Genomic DNA, 22,833 nt, shown 5'->3' with positions numbered 1-22,833 from the left:
CATTGGGCATTTCCGGAAATACCCGTACTGGGTTGTTTTTGGCCAGTTTTGCTATTTATCCGAAACTAAAGAGTGTTTGGGGTCAATTTCCGATCTCTGGGTATAATTCCGGCTTGACACTGCAAATCTCTATATTAAAATTCGAAATGGTGTCTGAAATTGATACATGGCCTTTGCGCATGATCCCGTATCTGGACATAATCATATTAGGTTCATGACCATTTTATGGTGATTTCCAGCCACCAGTATCGCCATCTTTAATTTCGGAAAGCAAAAAAATCGATGAATTACGATAAAAATAGGAGCATAACTAAGGACGGAAACAGTAAAAGCTCCATATAAAAGAAAACGGTTATATCAACAATAAATGGTATAAAAATGATGAAACGAACAAAATAATTAACAAACTACGCAAACAGAGGACCAAAGCAGCAAAAATCGATATAGAAGCTGACAAATCAACAACAACGAAGCAGAAAATATGTAACAATAGAACAACCATCATTTTAGGTAAAATGACTCCAAATAATCGATTCCTGATCTAGTCGTGGATCTTTTCAAGTTGGAAATTTGCTCGACTCAGCACTGGGGCACGGTGTATCGTTGTACTTATCCTACACATGCAAAATGTGCCAAAAACAATATCGATAACGAATTCTCTCAACTAATCTAGTTGATCGAGACCGCTATTGGCCCCAAGGCTAAGCGTGCGTTATTGTTTTTTTTTTTTTTGACTTCAAATAAAAATAAGTAAAGTTTACGAAAAAGATGAATGTTACGGCAAAATTTATAATACAAATGTAAACAAGCATAGTTTATAAAAAAGGTAAAGAGTAAACATGAAAAATATTATAAAGGATGATTTTTTTGCTATTTGGTTTTTCGTGTATTCAGATTTTAGAATTCACGCGGGAATTCTGACAGCTATCAAGGTCTAATGTACTCGATTGGTTTGCCATTTCACCATGAACAGACTTACGCTTGAACAACGCTTACAAATAATCGAATTTTATTACCAAAATTCGTCCTCTGTGAAAAATGTTTTTCGCGCATTTCTACCGAAAAATTGTGTTCAGTGACGAAGCTCATTTCTGGTTAAATGGGTATATTAATAAGCAAATTTGCCGCATTTGGATCGAAGAGCAACCAGAGGCAATACAAGAATCGTTAATACACCCAGAAAAATGCACGGTTTGGTGCGGTTTACACGCTGGAAGCATCATTGGTCCGTACTTCTTCAAAGATGATCAAAATCGCAACGTTACGGTCAATGGCGCTCGCTATCGCGCGATGATTTCTGATTTTTTTTTTGCCGGAAATGGAAGAGCTGGGTCTTGTTGACATGTGGTTTCAGCAAGACGGAGTAACGTGCCACACATCGCGTGAATCAACAGACATATTGCGGAATGAGTTCGGTGAGCAATTAGTCTCACGAAATGGACCGGTGAATTGGCCGCCTAGATCATGCGATATAACACCACTAGATTATTTTTTGTGGGGCTACTTTAAGTCTCTCGTCTATGCGGATAAGCCAACAACAATTCCAGCCTTGGAAGACAACATTACACGCGTTATTCACGAGATACCAGCCGAAATGCTCGAAAAAGTGACCCAAGATTGGACTTTTCGTATGGACCATTTAAAACGTAGCCGTGGCCAACATTTGAAAGAAATTATATATATACATATATATATATATATATATATATATATATATATATATATATATATATATATATATATATATATATATATATATATATATATATATATATATATATATATATATATATATATATATATATATATATATATATATATATATATATATATATATGTATATATAGTTTCGTAAGCTGTCAGTGGCACACGCCAAACGCAAGTTACTAAAACTGTCTTCTTTCCTAGCAAACTATGAACCTGAGGTACACCAAAGTTTGTTATTTTTTTTATGTGTAGCAACTACAAGTTACCATTGATTGCGTTTAGTCCTCTACACACCTCCTTTCGCCTGATACGGACCCATTGAAGCGTGAGGAAATCAGAGTGAACTGAGTTTCAACTTTCTTAGGCACACGTGGCTAAATGTTCTGATCCAGTTGCATCGACAAAAACCGCCAAAAATATAATGTTTCGCTGAAGACAGAGGAAGATGATTTCGGGATGTAAAAGGAACGTAGTGTCATAAATATTCAGCATGTCCCAGAGATTTGAAATTAATCAAACCACTATCAGTTGATTGTGAACGTCAATCTATAGTCACATATCCAATTAGTCCTGTAACATCATACAGCTTCATCAAAATTAGGTTGTTAAGTGATGGCATAAGACAGTACCCGACTATGAAAAAGTCAAGTACATGATGGGTTATTTCAAACAAGAGCTCCAACGTAATCTTTTAACTATACTCCGACGTTCAAACTGTATGGTTAAAGCGATAATTCATTTGCCGATATGTAAAAATATCACCAGTCAATACGTTATCAAATAATAAGATATTATGTCATTGCTTTATGAATACAGATACAGTATAAGCTTACACTATTTGTCCCTACTTTGAAACATGATGTCATATTTCAGATGTTTCTCATAGTTAAGATTAAAATTTGAGTTTCAAATTAGCGTTGATCATCTGCATCGAATTGTCGATTTGTCATAGTTGAATCTTGATTCCAAACTAGATTTTTTGAAGAAGCATCATTTTAGAATAAATACCAGTATTTGTAGTGAGTCCAAGTAACTTGCATTTAACAGTGGCTAGCCACTACAGGTCAACTAGTATGATTATAAAAATGACAGAAACAATGGTGACAGAAATATCAATGAAAAGTAAAGTAAATTACCCTATAGTGGACCCCTTTCCTATAGTGGACCACTCGTCAGATCAACTTAATTTCTCTTAACATAAATCCGAACAGATTGGCTAGATGAGATGCTTCCCGATGAAAGTGTCCCGAAAATCCCTCGAGTTTTCGCATAAATTTAGTTAATCTAGTGGATGGTCCACTATAAGAAAAGACGGGCATAAAGAGCCAATAGCTGACCCCTTTCCTATAGTGGACCACTCGTCAGATTGACTCAATTTCTCTTAAGATTAAATCGGAATTCATAAACGTTTCGCGTGAATCTGATGCAAATTGGCTGAACAAGATCTTCTCTGACGGAAATTTTCTGAAAATCACACGAATTTTCGCTAAAACTGAATCCAGCAAACTTCCATTGAGAAACATCTTATCCAGCCAATCTGCATCAGAATCATGACAAACAGTTGTAAATTCTAGTTTATATCCGGAGAATAAAGAGTTTTTCGTCAGGGTGGTCCACTGAAGGAAGTTGTCCATCCACGTCGTCCCGCGTTGGAAAACAATTTGCTACCAGCACTGCAAGCTTGTTTTACATGCATGTTGAAAATTATCAGGCTTTGAGACTGTTTTTATGTTAATAAAAAACGATATAGTGGACCCCTTTCCTCAATTAAACTAAAGTGGACCACCCGTCAGACTAACTCAATTGCTCTTAAGACAAATCAGAATTTATGAGTGTTACTCTTGATTCTGATGCAGATTGGCTGGGAAAGATGGTTTCCGATGGAAATTTCTAGAAAATCACTTAAGTGTGCACATAAATTGAGTTAATCTGGCCGGCGGTGCACTAAAGGGTGTCCCACACCAGATTGCATCACGGGAAAAACACTGTAGAAAATAACCAAGTTGACCGATCATTTTTAAACTTTCAGACAATAAAATATAACCGATTATTAAGCTTCTGGCATATTTATTTCAGTCAACTTCAAAGCCATAACTGTACATTCGTACCTTACGCTTAACTCCACTCGTTAGGTTTTCTACAACATCTGGCTGCAGCTCTTTCTGTGCGGGAACCCACTTTTGCTTCATTCCGGTTAGTTCCGGTGCCTTGGGGGCACTCCAGAACATAATTTGAATAGTGGCACGAAGCAAGAGCCGGCCGGAAGATCGTAGGTCTGATTTGTCTGATTAGGTGTTGCTTCAACAGAGGAAGCGAATGCTTCTGTAGACACTCCTTGTGGTAGATCTCTCCGTCTACAGTCCCGATAGTCACGAACGGCGCACTGCTTTTGCCACATGAGCAGGTCGCTTGGCAAATCAGGTATTTCATTGCAAACTTCGAAAGTTTTTGCTTACTTACTTCCTACAGAACATTCAACTTGTGCTGGGCAGTAAAGAACTGTAGCTCCAGCGGCTGTCATCCATCCATGATGAGACAATCAGGCCTCTTCAGCATCTGGGTGTACAGTTTCCGGGCCCGTGTCTTTCCCACCGTATTTTGCCGTTCGTCACAATTTGGAGCCTTCTGTATTTTGTACGTTTGCAGTCCTTGCCGGTTCTTGGTTCTCTGAACGGAAGATCTGGACAGATTCAATTTTATGGCCGCATCCCTAACCGAAGCATTGGGATTCCTCGTAAACGCTTCCACAACACGCTTGTGATCCTGATCACTCCTGATCCTGATCACTAATAGAACATCCGTAACGTTCAACCACACAACTCACCGTTGACTGCACGATTCCGAGTTGTTTACCGATGTCCCAATGCGAGCGTTGACGATTTTTCAGGTGCTTCCGCAAAATGAACTCGCGACGTTGCTTTTCGGATAGCGGCATTTTTCCCAATTTTTGTAAAACTGACAGCAATAAAAATACACTGTGAGCAATACACTCCTAACTACTTCTACCCAAGATTTCAAGACAAAACATCCAATAAATTATTTTTTACAGCGTTTTTCCTATGAAGCAGTTTTTGTGGGATACCCTTATGGGTTAGTGAACCCTAGTTCCTTCAGATTTAAGAGAAATGTTCAATGCCGGTTTCGTAATAAGGTAAATTAACCTGTGGTGGACCACTTTCCCATAGTGGACTACTCGTTAGGTTAACTCAACTTCTCCTAACATTAAATCGGAACTTATAATAGTTTCTCGTGATTCTGATGCAGATTAGTTAGATAAGATGTTTTCTGATGGAAGTTTTCAAAAAAATCCCTCGATTTTTTGCAAAAATTGAGTTAATATGACAAGTGGTCTACTATAGAAAAGGGGTTTACTATAGGTGAACTTACCCTACTAATTTCATAATTGGGTGAAATACTTGGATCCCAGTTTGCCTTGCTTGTTTGAAACTCATGAGGGTTTGTTTTGTCAATTCAAGATTCGGAAGAAGCATATACTGCCGGTACCCGGATAACTGCCCCATAATGAAAAACAACATGTCAAGAAAACGGTGATTTTATATTATCCGTGAATTTTCGGATTTCCAGCAATTACTTCCAGAACCATAACAGTTTCATGGCACCACAAGTTTATCGTTGAGAACAAAAAACCATGGATGGAACTGGTTTTACGTTATATAACTTGGAAAAAAGACAAAATGGGACAAAATATGCGGGCACATTTCAAAAATACTCACATATTTTGTCCCATCACACATAAATTCAACCAGCAACCGACAGTATTATTGGCAGATTAACTCAATTTCTTGTAACATAAATCGGAATCAATCAATGTTTGTGATGCAGCCTGGCTGGACAAGATGTTTCCCGGTGAAAGTTTTCTGAAAATCCGTCGAGTTTTCGCATAGTTTGAGTGAATCTGACGGGTGGTCCACTAAAGGAAGTAATCCATCCAAGGCAGTTCTACCCTAGTTCCGGATTTAACTCGTCTAGGGTAATTTAGGCTATAGTGAATCCTTTTATGGAATGAAAAATCGGTAAAAAAATCTTTAAGGGGTCGACTATCGATATGACATGACGGAAATGCGAGAACATGCAAAAAAATTATAAAAAAAAAATTTCGCTAAAAATTACAACGGGTCACCTGAAAAAATGTCCATTGGTAAGAGATGGCGCATTTCTAGTGGTAGTAACATAAAAATTTCTCCGAGTATTTTGCTCATTGACCATGAGAACAGCTATCAAATACCTTCTATACATCTCATTCTAACTTTTTAGTACTCACTTTCACTAAACGCAATCTATTTTTATTAAAAACATATTTTTCCTACATAACTCCATTGTGTCTTACCACCATTCGTCCATAAGCTTGTGGTGTTGATTTCGATAACAGCTCAAAATTAAGACGAGAGCCCTGTTGTCGAAAGTGGATGCGCACTATATTCATTAGGGTGGATCAAGGTCATAGATATTTGAAATGCAATGCGCCAAGTGGAGTCACTAGTAATCGACTACCGATAAGTTTAGGATTTTTGAGGCATCAAATGAAATCAATAAAGTTTTGCTCTGGCTCTTTGCTTCAAGTTTTAACATTTCCATGTGACAATGAACCACTTCAATACTCATAGCCAAGCAACGACATCTAGTGCAAATATGAATGGAAAAATCGATAGTCTCTACAATTCTTCTATAAACGGCAATACACAAACAGTTGCGCTCCCTGGTGTGATTTACACTGAATTTTGTTTTCACTCGATTTCTTTTTACGTGATTTTATTCTACACGATTTCACACGTAGCGAAGATTTTATCGAAACAACGCGAGCTTTTTTAACACGGTTTGTTCAAGTATTGGCAAAAATTAGCGGCGGTGTCCCATTGAAACAAAATTTTGCGCAGAGGAAAATAACTACGAGAAAAAATAACAAACCAATGATAAACAATCACAAATGTTTGTGACGAAGTTTATGACAAATGGAGACATGAAAAAGCTAAAATTCACAACAAAAATAATGTCCGATACCTTGAAAAATATCATCGAAATAGTCTAAAATATAACCGGAAATTCTTTGTACGATGATAAACATGAGGATGAAAGTGGTGACGATAACAATTATACTATAGAAACCATGACGGTTAAACGCAGTATGATTTATATAAGGTGTGGTATTATAGTTCAACATCTACATCTACATTATTATTTAATGAGTAATTGTGCAGTCCCCTTTTATGGTGTTACTACTAATTGTGTTGAAAATAGCTTCAGTTTCCGTTGCTCTCCGAAGGAATAGACGTTACGAAGAATGTGGATATTGAGTAGTTGAAATGGATATGACGGGTCTTCTTGCAGGCTGACTGCATTTCCAGTTGTAATTTATCGAAATCATAGCGCGGAAGTGCCAGAAGAAACCGGTACGTTCTTTGAAAATATGGAATAATATATCGTTTAGCTTCAATGAACTAATTTTAGTTTACTGCCGCCACCTGACAAATTATCGGACCGAGCTATTCGTTTCAAGGAAAACGTTTAAACTGTATTTCAATAATGCAGAGCCGCGCACAGATATTGATTCTTACATAAACTGAAACGTAGATAGAAAAATTCTGTGACAAAGTATTCTCAAGGTAGAAGCTGCAATATGGACTAATCGATAAGATAATGTTGCTCAGCACAAACGTCGATTTAATTTAAGGCGTTAAAAAGATGCTCAGACCCATTTGAGATTTGGACCAGCAGATTCAGAAAGATATGTCGACATAGAATTAATGAAATCGAACAGATCAACAACATTTGGATGATCTTGGAAAATCCCATGCAAAACTTATTCAGGAGAAAAAATACCCCAATATAAAACCCTGAAGAAACAGCCGAAAAATGTAAGAAGCAATAGCAAAGACAAAATATAAATTAAAATTTCGTTAACTGAATAAAAATTGCAAAATACAAATAATTTGTTTACTAGAATTATTGCCATTTTTAAGGATTAAAATTTTTTTGGAAGTTTATCATTATAATTAGTAGTAAGTTTTTTTTTTTAATTGTGGGGGGGGGGAATTATTACCGAATAATTCGTTAGTAACATCTATTGCATTACTTAAATCTTGAAGCTTTGTGGTAGATTCACAAATAATAGCGGCAAAATTTTGGAATGATCTCGAGGTTTCGGTACCGGTTTTTCATCGCAAAAATCAACTGATTTGAATAAAAAAACAACAAAAAAAGGCAGTGCGAGAATAGCACAGTCCCCTAATATATTGTTGTCAGGAAAATTATTTGTGAAATCAGTATAAATATAAAATCAAAAAATAAAATGCATTAGAGAGTGTACAACAATTTGACGTCACAACTATTCACTTGGATGTTGTTAACACTTTCCGACTCGCCACCACAATCTTACTTATACTTTTTCCACACCCTATATCAACCATACTGGGTTAAACGGACAAAAATATTATTGAAAAGACAAGAAAGCTTATGATAAATTTTACGACAAAAAGACAATACGATGATGTTACATGGAAATAACGACTGAAACATTACAAAAGTAACAATAGTGACGATGGAACTAACGAAGATGGCAATGAACAAAATTGTCATAAATGGCAATAACAAAAAATATAACAGCAAAAATTATCAGAAACATATATATGAATAGTTTATACATAATGTTTAATTCGAAGCTATAACAACCATAAACAAATTATAATTCAAGAAGATGATAAACATAACAAATTAAAAATTACAGTAATAAATTGATAACGAAAAATACAACGAAATTATACATAAAAACCTAAATTAATCCACCTAGCGGTCAGACCCAGCCTCTCTCATTCAATTTTTTTATTTGTAAAAATAGATTTACATGAACGCTTCAATCCAATAAATGTATATTCACTCTTTAGGTTCTAAAATATTGATGTTGTAATATTTACATATAAAAATGCAGTCAAGTCTGTCTGTCTGTCTGATCCATATAGGCCCGAAAACTACCGAACCGATCGACGTGAAAATTTGTATGTAGGGGTTTTTGGTGCCGATAAAGGTTCCTATGACAGTTTGAGACCCCTCCCTATTCTGGAAGGGAGGGGTCCCATACAAATGAAACACAAATTTCTGCACAACTCAAGAACAAACCAAGCAAATGAAACCGAATTTGGCATGTGGATGTTTTAAGGGTTAACTAATATGTCCATAATAGTTGGATGAATCACAAATTTGTGCACATCACGAGAACTAATCAACCAAATGGAACAAAATTTGGCAGGTAAATGTTTTGAGTGGTAACAAATATGTACATAATGGTTTGAAACCCGACTCCCTCTTCTATAAGAGAGGGATTCCATGAAAATGAAATACAAATTTCGCACAGCTCAGGAACCAATCAAGAAAATACAACCAAATTTGGTATGTGAATGTTTTTAGAGGTAACAAATATGTCCATAATGGTTTGACGCCCCTTCCTCTTCTGGAAGTACATGTTTCTTCACAAATTTCTGCACATCTCGCGAACTAATCAACTAAATGGAACCATATTGGCAGGGGAATGTTTTTAGTGGTAACAAATATGTTCCATAATCGACCTCAGACAACATTTTGGATTGTAAGATGGCAACTTCCGGTTTCTGGAAAACAGCCGAAAATGGCCGATTTCCACCCAATATAATAATAGCCGGATCTAGAATAATACACAGGAGCTAAAATCGACCACAGATAGCATTTGAAATTCTAAGATGGCGACTTCCGGTTTCTGAAAACAGCAGAAAATGACCAAATACCACCCAATATGAGTTTTTCTTTAACCAGTATGCCGTTCAAAATCCAGAAATTGTCTCCAAATGCCATTATGAAATCCAAAAATGGCGACTTCCGGTGTCGGAAAAACAGCGGCAAATGACCAAATACCACTCAATATGGGTATTTCCGGAACCGTAATGTTGCACTGGAGCCACAAATCGACTTCAGACAACATTTTGAATTGTAAGATGGCAACTTCCGGTTTCTGGAAAACAGCCTGAAATGGACGATTCCCATTGAATATTAGTATTTCTGGAACCAGAAGCTAAAAATTGATCACAGACACAATCTTGAATTTTAAGATGGTGACTTCCGGTGTCTGGCAAACAGCCGGAAATGACCAAATACCATTCAATATGAATGTTTTCAGAACCAGAATTATGCCCAGATGACAGAAATTGATTTCACAGGCAATTTTAAAGTCCAAAATGACAACTTCCGGCTTCTGAAAAACAGTCCAAAGTGACCAAATATCACCCAATATGAGCTTTTCTTTAACCAGTATCCTAAATACCATTTTGAAATCCAAGATGGCGACTACCGATTTGTGAAAAACAGCCTAAAATAAACAAATACTATCCAATATGAGTATCTCTGGAACCAGAATGATGCAAGGAGCTAACAATTGACCTCAGGCACCATTTTGAATTGCTAAATGGCAACTTATAGGCAACAGTCGGAAATGACCGAATAATACTCAATATGGATATTTCCGTAAACGTGATGATGCATAGAAACCAAACATTGACCCTGGACACAATTTTGAATTTGAAGACGACCAGTTTTAGTTTCTGGAAAACAACCAAAAATACCTCCCAATATGGGTATTTCCGGTGTCAGATTGAAGCCAGAAAGTCTGCCGATAATGACAGAATACCACCCAATATGAATATATTCAGAATTAAGGCGATGTACAGAAGCCAAAAGACGAGGATGTTGTCATTTCGATAAAACCAATCATTTCAAACGATTTGTTATTTGACTTTGATCATTACCTATGGCCGATTCGTCGTGCATTTGCAGACTTCAAACAAACCGCAAGGAATCAATGAACTTGGAACGTTCAAATAGTACGACACATAGTTTTAAATAGTCTTTGAATTTCTCTTCTTTTCATAACTTTTGAGCCACATATCAAATTGTTATGAAGTTTGTTATTTGTAAGTTTGAGAGATGACTCGTTCGTACGACACTAGTTATGTTCAAATAAGTCATGTAATCTTTGAGATAATAGACTTTCGTTGTTTTATTAACAATTTAAAACATAACGGTTGCTTAAGTTCGATTATAGTCAAATGAAATGGGAACGTGTAGGGCAGCCAAACTTTGAAACCACGTGTTCAATCATAATTCATCAGTTAACCCTTAACTAGCCCGCTCATCTGATAATAATATTGATCAAATCGGTTGTGTAGTTTCTGAGATAATGAAGTTTCGTGATTTTCACAAGTCGGCACATTACAAATGCAGTTACAGTTCGATTACAGAAAAATTCAATATGGTCTTCTGAGGCAGCTCGACCATTCATTTGACACTAATTTTGTGGAAATCGGGTCGGCCATCTCTGAGAAAAAAAAGTGAGTCCAAGTAGTCTTCGGAATATGTTCCTTTGCATAGCTGGATTTCACATTTTTAAACATAACAGGCAAAGTAATAATCCGATTGCAAAACAAATCAATAGGGTCTTATGGGGCAATTATACCTTCCATTTGACACTGATTTTATGAAAATCGGTACAGCCATCTCTTAGAAACATGAGTGAGATTAAACAGTCTTCAGAACACTTTTCTTTTAATAACTTTTGAACCACATGTTCAATCTTTATGAAATTCAAAACTTAAAAGTTTTCTAGGTAGCCCGTTCTTTTGAGACCAATTTTGTTTAAATCGGTTGTGTGGTTTTTGAGATATTGATGTTTCATGATTTTCACATTTTTAAACATAACCTCTAAACTAAAAATCCGATTACAAAGAAATTTGTTACGGTCTTATGAGACAACAAGACCTTTCATTTGCAATTAATTTCATGCAAATCGGTCCAGTCATCTCTGAGAAAAGTGAGTGAGAATTAAAATCTGCACATACACACACACACACACACACACACACACACACACACACACACACACACATACAGAAAATGCTGAGCTCGTCGAGCTGAGTCGAGTGATATATGCCATTCGGCCCTTTGGAGCACTTTTTTACTTTCGGTTTTGCAAGTGATTGCTATACCTTTCTAGGAGAAAGGCAAAAATGTCTTAAATGGCAATAACAAAAAATATAACAGCAAAAATTATCATAAACATATATATGAATAGTTTATACATAATGTTTAATTCGAAGCTATGACAGATTGACTACTAAGAGTTCATAGTGCCACCATACTGCGTATTGCGACATGCTAAAAACCGTTGCCTCTTTTTATGCATGAAGCGAAATTAGCTTGGATGGTTGGGCTGTTGGCAACACGGTCGAGTAAAGTCGGGCTTTTCAATCGCGGTTATTGATTCAGTGTTTTAGGTGTGTAAACTAATGAAAATAAGTGTTAAATGGGCTGCAAGTGTTCATTACTAATGTGTAGCAGCATTTGAGATTGAAGTGTTGTTGAAGTAGTTACAAAGAGGCAGTGAAAATTCCATCGAAATTTGTAGTATAATTTTAAGGGGTAGCCATGATGCGCAGCCCCAGCCCCAGCAAACAAAAGAAGAATTAGACAATGTCTATAGCTGTAGTTGTGAAATAGTGATAGTGCTTTTGTCGTTTTTATTTTGTCAGTCTTCATTGACAAGCAAAGTGACACTGTTCGCTTCAGGCTGGTGATCTGTCCGAGTTTTTCGTGTTGCACTAAATTTGAAACCCCTATCATGGAAGCAAAATCGACAATAAACTGCCATCTCGCTTGGTGCATGCTCGGCGTGAACGGTGTCGGTGGCATCATGCATAAAATAATACACCGACAGACGCAAAAGAAAATCACAAAATGAGCGCGAAAAGTGTGCAAGCAAGTGTGATTTTAGAGTAAAAGTAGGTAATTTTTTATCAGAAGGGTAGAACATGATAGACGGTCAACGCTGAATGCACGCACCTATATCGCTCCGTCTAAACCTTGTTTTATTCAGTTATTTTATTGATAAGAAGTTTTGTGAAGTGTCGAAGTGTTACCTTTCGTGTTATCGAATGTTGGAAAAGTGAAATTTCTGCGGTGGAAACATAAATAACTGTGAAAAGTGACCCAGAAGATAATGTTTAGGAGCGTCGGATTCGTTTAAGAAACCATATTTGTGTTGCGGAATGTGAAAAAGAAACAAATAACTTTGTATTGATATCTTGCAATGTGCAGAAGTGAAAGAGATGAAGATATGATTTGGCTTTTTTTTCTTTCGAGAGAGAAACATCGTTCATGTGTGCACTATGGGAAGAAAGATTCTATTTAACAGTGGAAGGTGAAGGAAAGGAAGACAAAAAATGGAAAGATAGGCTACGAAAGCCGCTCCATGAACGAGAGCATGGATCTGTTGGATGAGTATCATTTGGACAGACTGATTTATATCTAATGACAAAATATCGTGTTTAAAGTTTTCACTCTTAAATATTATAGTAAAGGCACTAGTATAACTTTCAATCATATGCCCTACAACATCATTTCCGTTTAGTGCCGTAAAATAGGTTATTCAAAAAATTCAAATTCAAATTTTCGTGCATTGTTGCGAGTGACCAAATAATTTTCAAACGAATCCCACAGCTGTTGACTGGAAGTATTGAAGTAGGCTGTGTTTTTCTCTTTCCAACAGCGAATGATTGATTGCATGAAAACCGTGTACAGTGGCAGCGGCGATAGGATCTCACAGCTGATGGAAGCTGTTGAGGTGTGCGTGTGGCCTGTGACATATATACGTGTCTTTTTCACTAAAGCTATGCTACTCGTGAGCCTGCGTGTTGGAGAGTCGCCGGGGCGGTCACCGTTGGGGCGGCTGTCAGCGTCAAAATGATTAAAAGCAATGCAAAATTATACAGTTCGCCCGTTTTGATGCTGATAGTTGCCTTGGCGGTGGGTGCCTTGGCGATTCTCTGGCATGTGGATTCACAAGCGGCTACGGATGGCTAAAGTATGCGCTTGATGTGGTGTAAATTTTGTCACTGCATTTGTTGAGTTGGCAAGTAGACTGACTGTTCCGGTTTTTACGCAGATATTTTCTATCATTTTTATTAACGAGGGTTTCAAGAAGTGAAGTAGGTTGATTTTGCTGTCGTAGCTTTTAGGGCGTAAGGCGCTATATCTCTTTATAGTTTCGAAGGAAGCCTGCCTGCACGTTTTACTCTGTATGATTGTTAGTGCAGCAAAAGTGAAATTAACCGCTCAATTTATTACTTTATGCGTTTTTATGAATTACAACACTAACACAAATCTCCTCCATACCCGTGATGCTTGTGGAGTGTGCAGGAGTATATCCGGTACTCTAGTAGCAACAAGTATCGAACTAACTTTCCTTTCCTTCCTTTTTTTGATCTACGTTCTGGACCGGCAGGCGTCGGTACTGATCAGCATTGGAGATGCACATCGAATAGCTAGAAAATCCCAAGCAATAATTGATAAAATTCCATGTGCAATTCCGGTCGATCCTGGTCAGTAACGAAGTGGCAACCGGTGGTGATCAATCAAGCTCAAGCTCAAGCTCAAGCTAAAAGTAGGTAATTTTTTATCAGAAGTTCTGCGAGTGCAGTAAATGATAACACAAACACCGAGACAGTTTTTGCGACGGAAAGTATTACCCTTGCACTATAGGGTTGTTTTGAAGATTTTCGGCTTGCATTTCAACATTCTGAGCGAGATAAGTAACATTTGTTGTTTGTTTTTTTTTTCTATTTATTTATTTTGAAGTCGCACGCACCGAACTCGAAACAATGGTGGAGCTATTCATGAGAGAATCGCGGCCCTTATATGTCTTAAACTCAGTATTTATCAGATTTAGATTGGTGTTCCATTGATAGCGACGATTGTATTCTAATTAGAATAAATTTTCTATTTCTTGTATGTGTAAGATCGAGCAGAGCTTATCTGATAGTGTTGCCGGCTTGGCTTGAAAATGGAACTTTGCGTATTTGCTGAAAGTTCTTAATGCCGCTGAATAAAGAAATTATTAACAGTTGTTGACGCCTTTGAAGTGTGGTAGCAGTTGTTTTGGTGATGTTGCAGTTGTATGTGGTGATTGCCGAAACAGACATGCCAAGTTTATGTTGATTATAGTTTATACATTGAGCTGCAACATTTTTGCTGCTGATAGCAACGAGTGCTGCAGTGCTGTCTACTGCGGAGAGTATATTTTCAGTCAGCAAGATTTTTGTACACGTGTAGTTTTGGGGGAAACGTAAAAAGTGAAATCTGTGAACTGTAGTCCCGATTAAAGAACTCAAAATATAAAATAAATTTTTTATTCTAAATTCAATCTAACTTTTTATACTCTTTTTATGATTTATCTAGCTTTTGAAAAATACGGTTGTTTATTGATAAGCTTTAAATATTGACCATGAGATAGTTTGGGCATTTTATCAATTGATTTGGAATATGTATTATTACCCATGCTTAGATGCATTTTATCTACTTTTCCAGCTTTGAACGCATGAAATTTGATAATTTTAAAATTAAATAGGTATGTTTTCTTGTGTTGCGTTGATTAAGAATGAGAGATGTCTGAGGTTGAACGTAAGTTTCTCTAATTTACGTCGGTTGTAATAAGTTTTGCTGGACAACGATAACTGTGTTTTCGTTCAGGGGCCGTTCCAAAACCACGTGGTCATGTTTTGATCACTTTTTACACCCTTCGTCCCCCCCCCCCCCGTGGTCTTTCGTGGTCTTTTGGCTAACCCCCCCCCCCTTTTGCGACTTCAACCACGTGGTGTTTTCATTCGTCAAGTACCAAAAATTAACCTTAATTTTTTTACATTTTTTAATTAAACTTTAAGTACATTCTATATTTATAAATTGCAAAAGCTTCATTCATGACTTGCTGGCAACATCAAATTATAATTCAGGAAAAACAGACCACGTGGTCATTTTGTTCCGCGCAGTACGTTTATCCGCGCATTCATCTTAGAAGGCTGCTTTTCGGCAGTGGGTTTCTGTGAGACACAACTAATTTGTGTGCTTTACCATGTGCATAGCGTAGCCAGCTATGATAGTACAGTGTCTTGAAATTCCGAACTGAAATATATCTGATGACTCTGTTTTGATATGCATTATCATTCCTTTTCTATTTATGACTTCACTAGCTTTTGAATAATTATTTATACTCCATGGCAAACGGTAAAATGAATAATAATTGTTTTGGATTGCATAATTTACGCGGATTCCGGAATTTACGCGGATCTCGGAATTTGCGCGTTTTTCTTTAGTTTTCACCCAAAGAGTACTGGTGTGTACTATTGTGGAATTTGGAGTACGTTAGTGGAATTTGGAATATGGTGCATTGATGCTAGTCGAAGTCGAAATCTTATGATTGAATTTTTTCGATTTTTTTAGCTTTTGCGCAGAGGTTTTTGTATACTATGTCCCAATTATGACTAGTTCGGCATTTTGTCAACAAACTTAAGATATATATTTTGGTAAATATGCATATCTGCACTTTTTAAACTATTCGGGGTTTGGATGCATGAAACTTTGCCAATTTTTCTATTTGATAGGCAACACTCGTATCGACAAATAATAGAGAATCGGTGTGAAGTATCGTGTTCCCGAGCGTTTGCGTCGGTAGGCGTGAATTGAGCGGTCGTGCATAATGCTACGGTGTTAACGCGTGTCCGGCCCGGGAAAGTTTTGCTCATATAAATGTTTTTTAAATGTAGTGACCCGACTCTATAATATGTTAATTCAAACCGTCCACATAGTGTAGTATAATATTTTGCGTTTCACTTGGATATACCACACACACCTGTGCGTGACCCTAATAACACTCTATTGTTTACTTCTGCTTTGAATCGGTCTCAAATCAGGAAATCGCTTTTTAAAAACAGACGAACAGTATACAAGAAACGTCGTTAGTGCCCCTTTTAAGTTCAAAGCCAGATGTCTGGGTGACCGTACCTCTAGAGTCTTCGCGTCGATACCTTTCATGAGGTCGTGATTTCTGCAGATTGGTTATAACCGTGTTATAATGTTTGGTATAAAGAGGATCACTTCATGAAGAAGTGATAGGAGTGGCGAGGCGTTAACGTGGACTCAACTATCGTAGTTTTCGTAACACTGTATAGTCAGCTGAGATAAATCAATGGAAGATACGTTTCGATAGTTGCATAATGACTTCAAAAACATATGTCCGAATATTTGAGTCTGTTTTAATTGAGTCATAGGTCCGGTATCCTAGCGTGCGCTTTATTTTTGCAGTGTTATTTCATCAAACAGAATGAGTTCGGATCGCGTTATGATTTCCGTAAATGATATAATGAACTCGTAGGCGCGATATTTGTTACCATGGACCCGGTACTCGAACTCAGCGTACGTTTACCAAAACGAAACCTGCTGCAGACCCTACCCTTTTCTCCAACATCCCAGTGATTTCTCGTGGAAGTGCAGAGGTGTTCTCGGTTTCCAATAATGCGAGTATCACGTCAACATATTCCTATACACACTCCTTCTTTGACCTGCATTCGGATGCGGCCGGCGCTGGTATTGCCTGAAATAAAGATTAAGGTCATCAGTTTTTACACATTGAGGATGAATGCTAGTCCCAAGCATCATCCGTTGGTTCTCTGTGTAATTACAGCTGATCTGGCAATAACGGAGTAGCAACCGCGGGCGGTCAATCATGCTCATGCTCATGCTCAATGTTTAATTCGAAGCTATAACAACCATAAACAAATTATAATTCAAGAAGATGATAAACATAACAAATAAAAAATTACAGTAATAAATTGATAACGAAAAATACAAAGAAATTATACATAAAAAAATCGTAGCAAATAACATCGTTGAAAAGGAAGAAATTACTGAAAATAGACGATGAACAAAATGACATAAATTTTAAAATGTCGTCAAGAAGATGAAGGAAATGGCAACAAACCTGCCGATGATGGAAAAAAAAATGCAACTTTATTAATGGAAACGGTTACAAAAATGGCAAGCAAAACTATCAGATATTTTGGCAAGAGATACCATAAAACGACGGTAATTATACTAAAAAGGCAATAAGACAATGGAAATTTAAGTGCCAAATGGCGTGAATAACACAAAACAGCGTAAAGCGGATGACGATAAAAAATTACGATTCCAACAAAAAGACAAAAGGGAGCCTGCACAACGGTACTGTAAGCGACGGCAGCAGGTGCCGCGGCGTAGGTAACAGGGGCCACGTACGGAGAGATAACGTTATGGGCGTAATGGGGAACCACATTTTACTGGACAACGGTTGGCGAATAGGCCCACGGGCGGAATAGGCGATGATGTTTCCCGAAGCAACAACGGCCAGGGCCATCATGACTACAGCGATGATGCACTATGAAAGAACCATTAACAAGGACGAAATTTAGATTTGCTTATCTTGCCAACTTACCTTCATGATTGTTGATTCCTTGGGGAATCGCAGCGACGGAGTTCGTTACTGTTTCAAATTTGGTTGGGTTCTGTTTTGAATATACCCTGAACGCATCTTCTATACGGAAAGAATCCATCATCATCAACTGACCGAAAACTCGCGAACTCGATCGACAACCACGTTGACAGGTATGGCAAACTTGTTGCCGAAAATCAATCGGGAAGTATCGAAACGGTCAAGCGCTTAGCTTGCAGATAGATTTTTCATAATGATATCACGTTACTGTGGGTTGCTACCTTACCCGGATTTCTCTCCTGATGATTTTCGCAGGGTCAAACATTACTTGCTGAGGTTCCTTAATTTTTTGTGGAAAAAGTAGAAAATACTCTTTGGTGTTCAAACAGGTAATAAAATTTAGTTTATTTAAATAAATCGAGTGAAATTATTTTTAACACGATCGATTTCTTTTTTTTTTGAGCAATTTGAAATGCTCTACGAGTCCTTTTTAATCAACATGCAAATTCAATTATTTTTGTTCTTTAAATTTCGAATGAATCTTCTTGTTCTCTCTTTGATAATAAAAGTTGAAAATCTGAGTTTTTTCCAGAGATGGAGAAATTTTTCAGACTGAAGAGTAGTTTCGTAGCAGGGCGCATGATAATTTAGAATTTTATTCGTAGACGATATTGTCACTCTGAACAAAGTGCAATAATAAATTTTGATGAATTTTGACCTTTACTCAGGTATGCGCTTTAAATTTCCAATCCAAGCAAAATAAGGCCCGAATCTCTAAAACCTTAGAAGATAATTGGAATTTCATAACATCGTTAAACGTCTAGTCACTGACGATGGTCCTTAAAGTTCAATCTTGTCCAGTTCAACTCAAAACACGTTTGGGATTAGCTCCCACTAAACTCATCTGTACTTCCGAGATAATTAGCCGGTTACAAAGCTAATCCCAGCGTTTTAACTAGTAGCAGGCAAAGGCGGCGGGCAACCAGCTGTTGTGTGCCTGAGCTAGAAATAAAATCCTCAGTCAACCTCGCACCAGAACCTGCTTGACGGAAACCGCGAAGACAGTAAAACGAAAATGTCGATTCTAAATGCCAGCAACCCACATTCTTGGGCGTCATAAAGCCATAGTTTGATGGCAGTGCATGATATGATAAAATTTACTCCTTAGCGCAGATATTGACTATTTTTTGCGCACACGCTTTTTCGCGCCCCCCACTTTCGGTTAGATACGGCTGTACGCATTGCCGATTGATCCAGATTATCTTCTTTTTTATGCTGTTTTCGGTAACTTGTTCTGGCATGGCTAAAATACCTCGCGGTTTTGCCGAACGATTTGCAGAAGAGTTCGTTTGAGTATAAAAGACAACTTTGAATAATCGGAAGGTCAGAACACACCAGCACTCGAAGCAGTATTTATTCGTCCTTCCGCGACCGATCCCTTTGAAATCAACAATCATGAAGGTAAGTTTTTCGAAACTGATAACACCGCCCTTTTTGATAGGCTAACTTTTTGATTTTGTCGAATCGTAGTGCATCGCTGTAGTCATGATGAGCCTGGCCGTTGTTGCCTCGGGATCCGTCACCTATTCCGTCCCGCTGGCCTACTCCACACAAACCGTCGTGCAGCAGAATGTGGTCCCACGGTATGCTTATGCCGCCGCTCCAGTAAGCTATGCTGCCGCTCCAGTCGCTTACGCCGCTGCTCCAGTAAGTTATGCTCCTGCTCCAGTCACCTATGCTGCTACCCCAGTCACCTACGCCACTGCCCCACAAACCACCGTTGTTCAGGCCAACGTTGTGCCGAAATACATTGCCCCGGTTGCCTACTCAGCTCCAGCTGTGAACTACAGTGCCGACGATACCACCGTCGTTGAAGCCGCCCCCGTTCAGGCCGCCGCCGTCGCTCAACCCGCTGTGGCCGTCGTCGCTGCTCAGCCAGAAGCCCGCTATCTGGCCGTTAACCGAGGTGCCGTCCATGATGCCCCACTCGCTGGGCACACCCTGTCCCAGCAGTCTCTGAATCTGGAACCAGCCGCCGGAACCGTCTAAAAAGTGATATCCCACGTCCCTCTCAATGTCCGTTTCCTTCCCCCCCCCCCCCCCCCCCCCCAAGTGCCAACTGAATTGTTACTGAATACGGTTATACCACGAAGTCCGCACCCGAGTCTGGAATGCGTTCAAGCAGAATAAATGTAGTTTGTTTGTAATTTTAACTCCCGTCTGTTTGTGTGTTTGAAAGAACAATTTGGATGACCAGGAATTTCAATGCTGTCAGGTACGAACCCCATAGTACACTTGGCGGCGCACGATCAACCTCTTTGTCGATCTCTAATCGTCGGCTTGGAAGTAAATAAGCAAGCACCGCTGTCCGTTCGGGTACAGTTCTCCTCGGCCGTTTGCGAATGTCCTGCTTCACGCTAAATTGACCACACCTCAAGCTTAAAACTAGTTTTTTGCGTCCATAAATACTACACGGTACGTTTAAACTGTAATGATCTCCGCACTAGTGTTCAGGAAGGGTGATTTCTTTACCGTAGGGGAAATGTGGAAAAGGGTAACATTTCTGATGTTTATGCGTTGAATCACTAGATTTTTTTTTATTTGGGTTCATGGAAATTATATCAAAGTTTTCGTCAAATATAAAGTTTTTCCCCATCATCCCTTACATCGCTAGAGTCGCAAGTAGTCAGGAAAGTAACCGATGGGCCAATGCTAGTGCTATCAAGAACTGAGCCTAAGCTTATATTTCCATATTTAATAACTATTAGCGCAAATTGAGATTGACAAGTGCCACCTATACGACAGTCCGATGAGTCAATAATCAAAATCAGTTCACCATTAGTCAGCTCATTACACTTGAAACCGGTTGAACCATTTCATGTACTATCTACGATTGCCGGTTGTAGGGCTGGACCTGATTGGTCTCACCCGTTGGTTAAGGTCTTGCGTTGAGCCGCATCTCCGCGTGGCCGTGATTGGTACAAGCAGTAGCGGTGTATGAATGTTGACAGAAATTAATCATTAAGAAGTTTAAAAAATTACCCAGTATTTCCAGCAAACACTTAAGACAGTCAATATCCTACCATGTTATTATGCGATAGTTATTGTTGTTCTTGTGGGTTCAAACGGCTATAATTTAGGACACGTCACTCCAGCTAGATAAGAAAAAGCATTCGTTTCAGCTGGTGATGTCAGTTGCAACCTTTTAGAAATCAGAAGAAATAGATTATTGTAAACACTTTATAAATATTTCAAGTTTGAAAACAATTGCTCTACATATTGATATAATAATATAATTTAATAATTATAATTTTAAAGGGATTAAGGGATATCATGCTATTCTGCCATTAAATTTGTTTGGACGATGTAAATTATTCAAACGATATCTCACCTGAGAACGCTCTCAAGAACTTTTTTATCTCTACGAGAAATGTAACAACTGTGTTCTTAAAAAAATATTTTCCGCTGTCCGTTATAACTTTTTAAAACTATCAAATAAATCAATATGATGTTTATTCATTGCTGTTTTGACATAATATGCCACAATTTATTATTACAAATTCCATAACTTTTGGTTTTAGGATAGACAAAAATTCCTTCAGTGATGCGTTTATGGTTTTAAAAATGAATTTTTCAAATTCAAAACAAGATTGATGCACAATGAAAGATACTAAAGACAGTTGAAAACACCCATGTAAGTGAACAATTAAACAATAATTCAAAGAGTCTGGTTATAAGTAGTAGTTGTTAATAATCGAAAAGAATTCAGTTCAGATTCGCGGAGAAAAAAATCTGTTAACTTTGCATTTGAGTTCAATTAAATCTATGTTTTGGCTCATTTTTCAATTATACAGGTCGCCAAAATGAAAAATGTGCATTCCAAAAGCTCAGACCGGAAAAAATAAAAGATTGTAACTGTTAAATCATTCCTATGAATTTTGGTCCCCTAGCTATAATCAAAACTAGTCAACTTACGTAAGAGTGTCGCATAGAAATTACTCGCCGGGTTCGTCGCCTCAACGTTATGTTTACGAGGAAACTCATTCAAGTCTCTGAAAAAACGGTAATGGCTAGGGACACCAACATTCACAGGAATGGTGGAATAGCTATGATCTTTCGTTTTTTTTTTTCCAGTTTGAGTTTTTGGAGTGCACCTGTGTTGACCAGTGTCATTTTATATTGATAGACTTCAATCTTCTATTTCGTAACCTCGCTTGATCTATTAAATATTGCTTTTCTCCTACATATATTATTTCTTCCAATTCTTCTCATGTGAATTTTTTCCTCAATTTTTGTCAATTCGTTATGACTTTCGATATTTATATATTATAATTATTTGGTTCAACGTTTTTGCTCAATTTCACTTTTTGTTTAATTGATTCTTCAAGAACTCGATGACGTTTCTGTTTCAGTTCTATCCTAATTTTTCAGATTGAGCAAATTTCAAATTCACAAACATATAATTGCACTGAGGGGGTTGCATTGAATTTCAATTAGGAAAGTTTTTCATGAAAACTGAAACAAAATCCGAAAAAAACCAAATTTGAGAAGAAAGTGAGAATCTCTTCTCATATTTCGTTTTTTTCGGATTTTGTTTTTAAAACGCATCAGCATCGACTGCGTGCAAGTGGTGACAATGTTTGCCCGGACCCGGTTTATAAAAGTGCTGTGTCAAATTGATTGGCACTGAAGGTCACGAGCCTTTGTGCAACTGTGTCGCTTCGTAACTGCCTGCTGTCAGCCGATTTGTTTGTGAGTGCAGTACCCTCCAGGGGACGATTGTTTACACAAAAAAG

General features: G+C 37.8%; 1 protein-coding gene across 1 annotated transcript; it reads left to right on the top strand.

The window, feature by feature from the left end:
• The first annotated feature begins 19,363 nt into the window (after nucleotides 1-19,363).
• LOC129726973 (cuticle protein 16.5-like) lies at nucleotides 19,364-20,250 on the top strand. Its single transcript, XM_055684298.1, has 2 exons — nucleotides 19,364-19,498; nucleotides 19,568-20,250. Exons 1-2 carry the CDS (start codon nucleotides 19,493-19,495, stop codon nucleotides 20,084-20,086), a joined length of 525 nt encoding a protein of 174 aa, XP_055540273.1. The 5' UTR covers nucleotides 19,364-19,492; the 3' UTR covers nucleotides 20,087-20,250.
• Nucleotides 20,251-22,833: the final 2,583 nt, after the last annotated feature.

This window comes from Wyeomyia smithii, chromosome 3 (genome assembly GCF_029784165.1).
Source record: "Wyeomyia smithii strain HCP4-BCI-WySm-NY-G18 chromosome 3, ASM2978416v1, whole genome shotgun sequence".
Classification (NCBI taxonomy): Eukaryota; Metazoa; Arthropoda; class Insecta; order Diptera; family Culicidae; genus Wyeomyia; species Wyeomyia smithii.
Note: the sequence above shows the minus strand (reverse complement) of the source record. Positions and strands in the feature narration are given on the sequence as shown.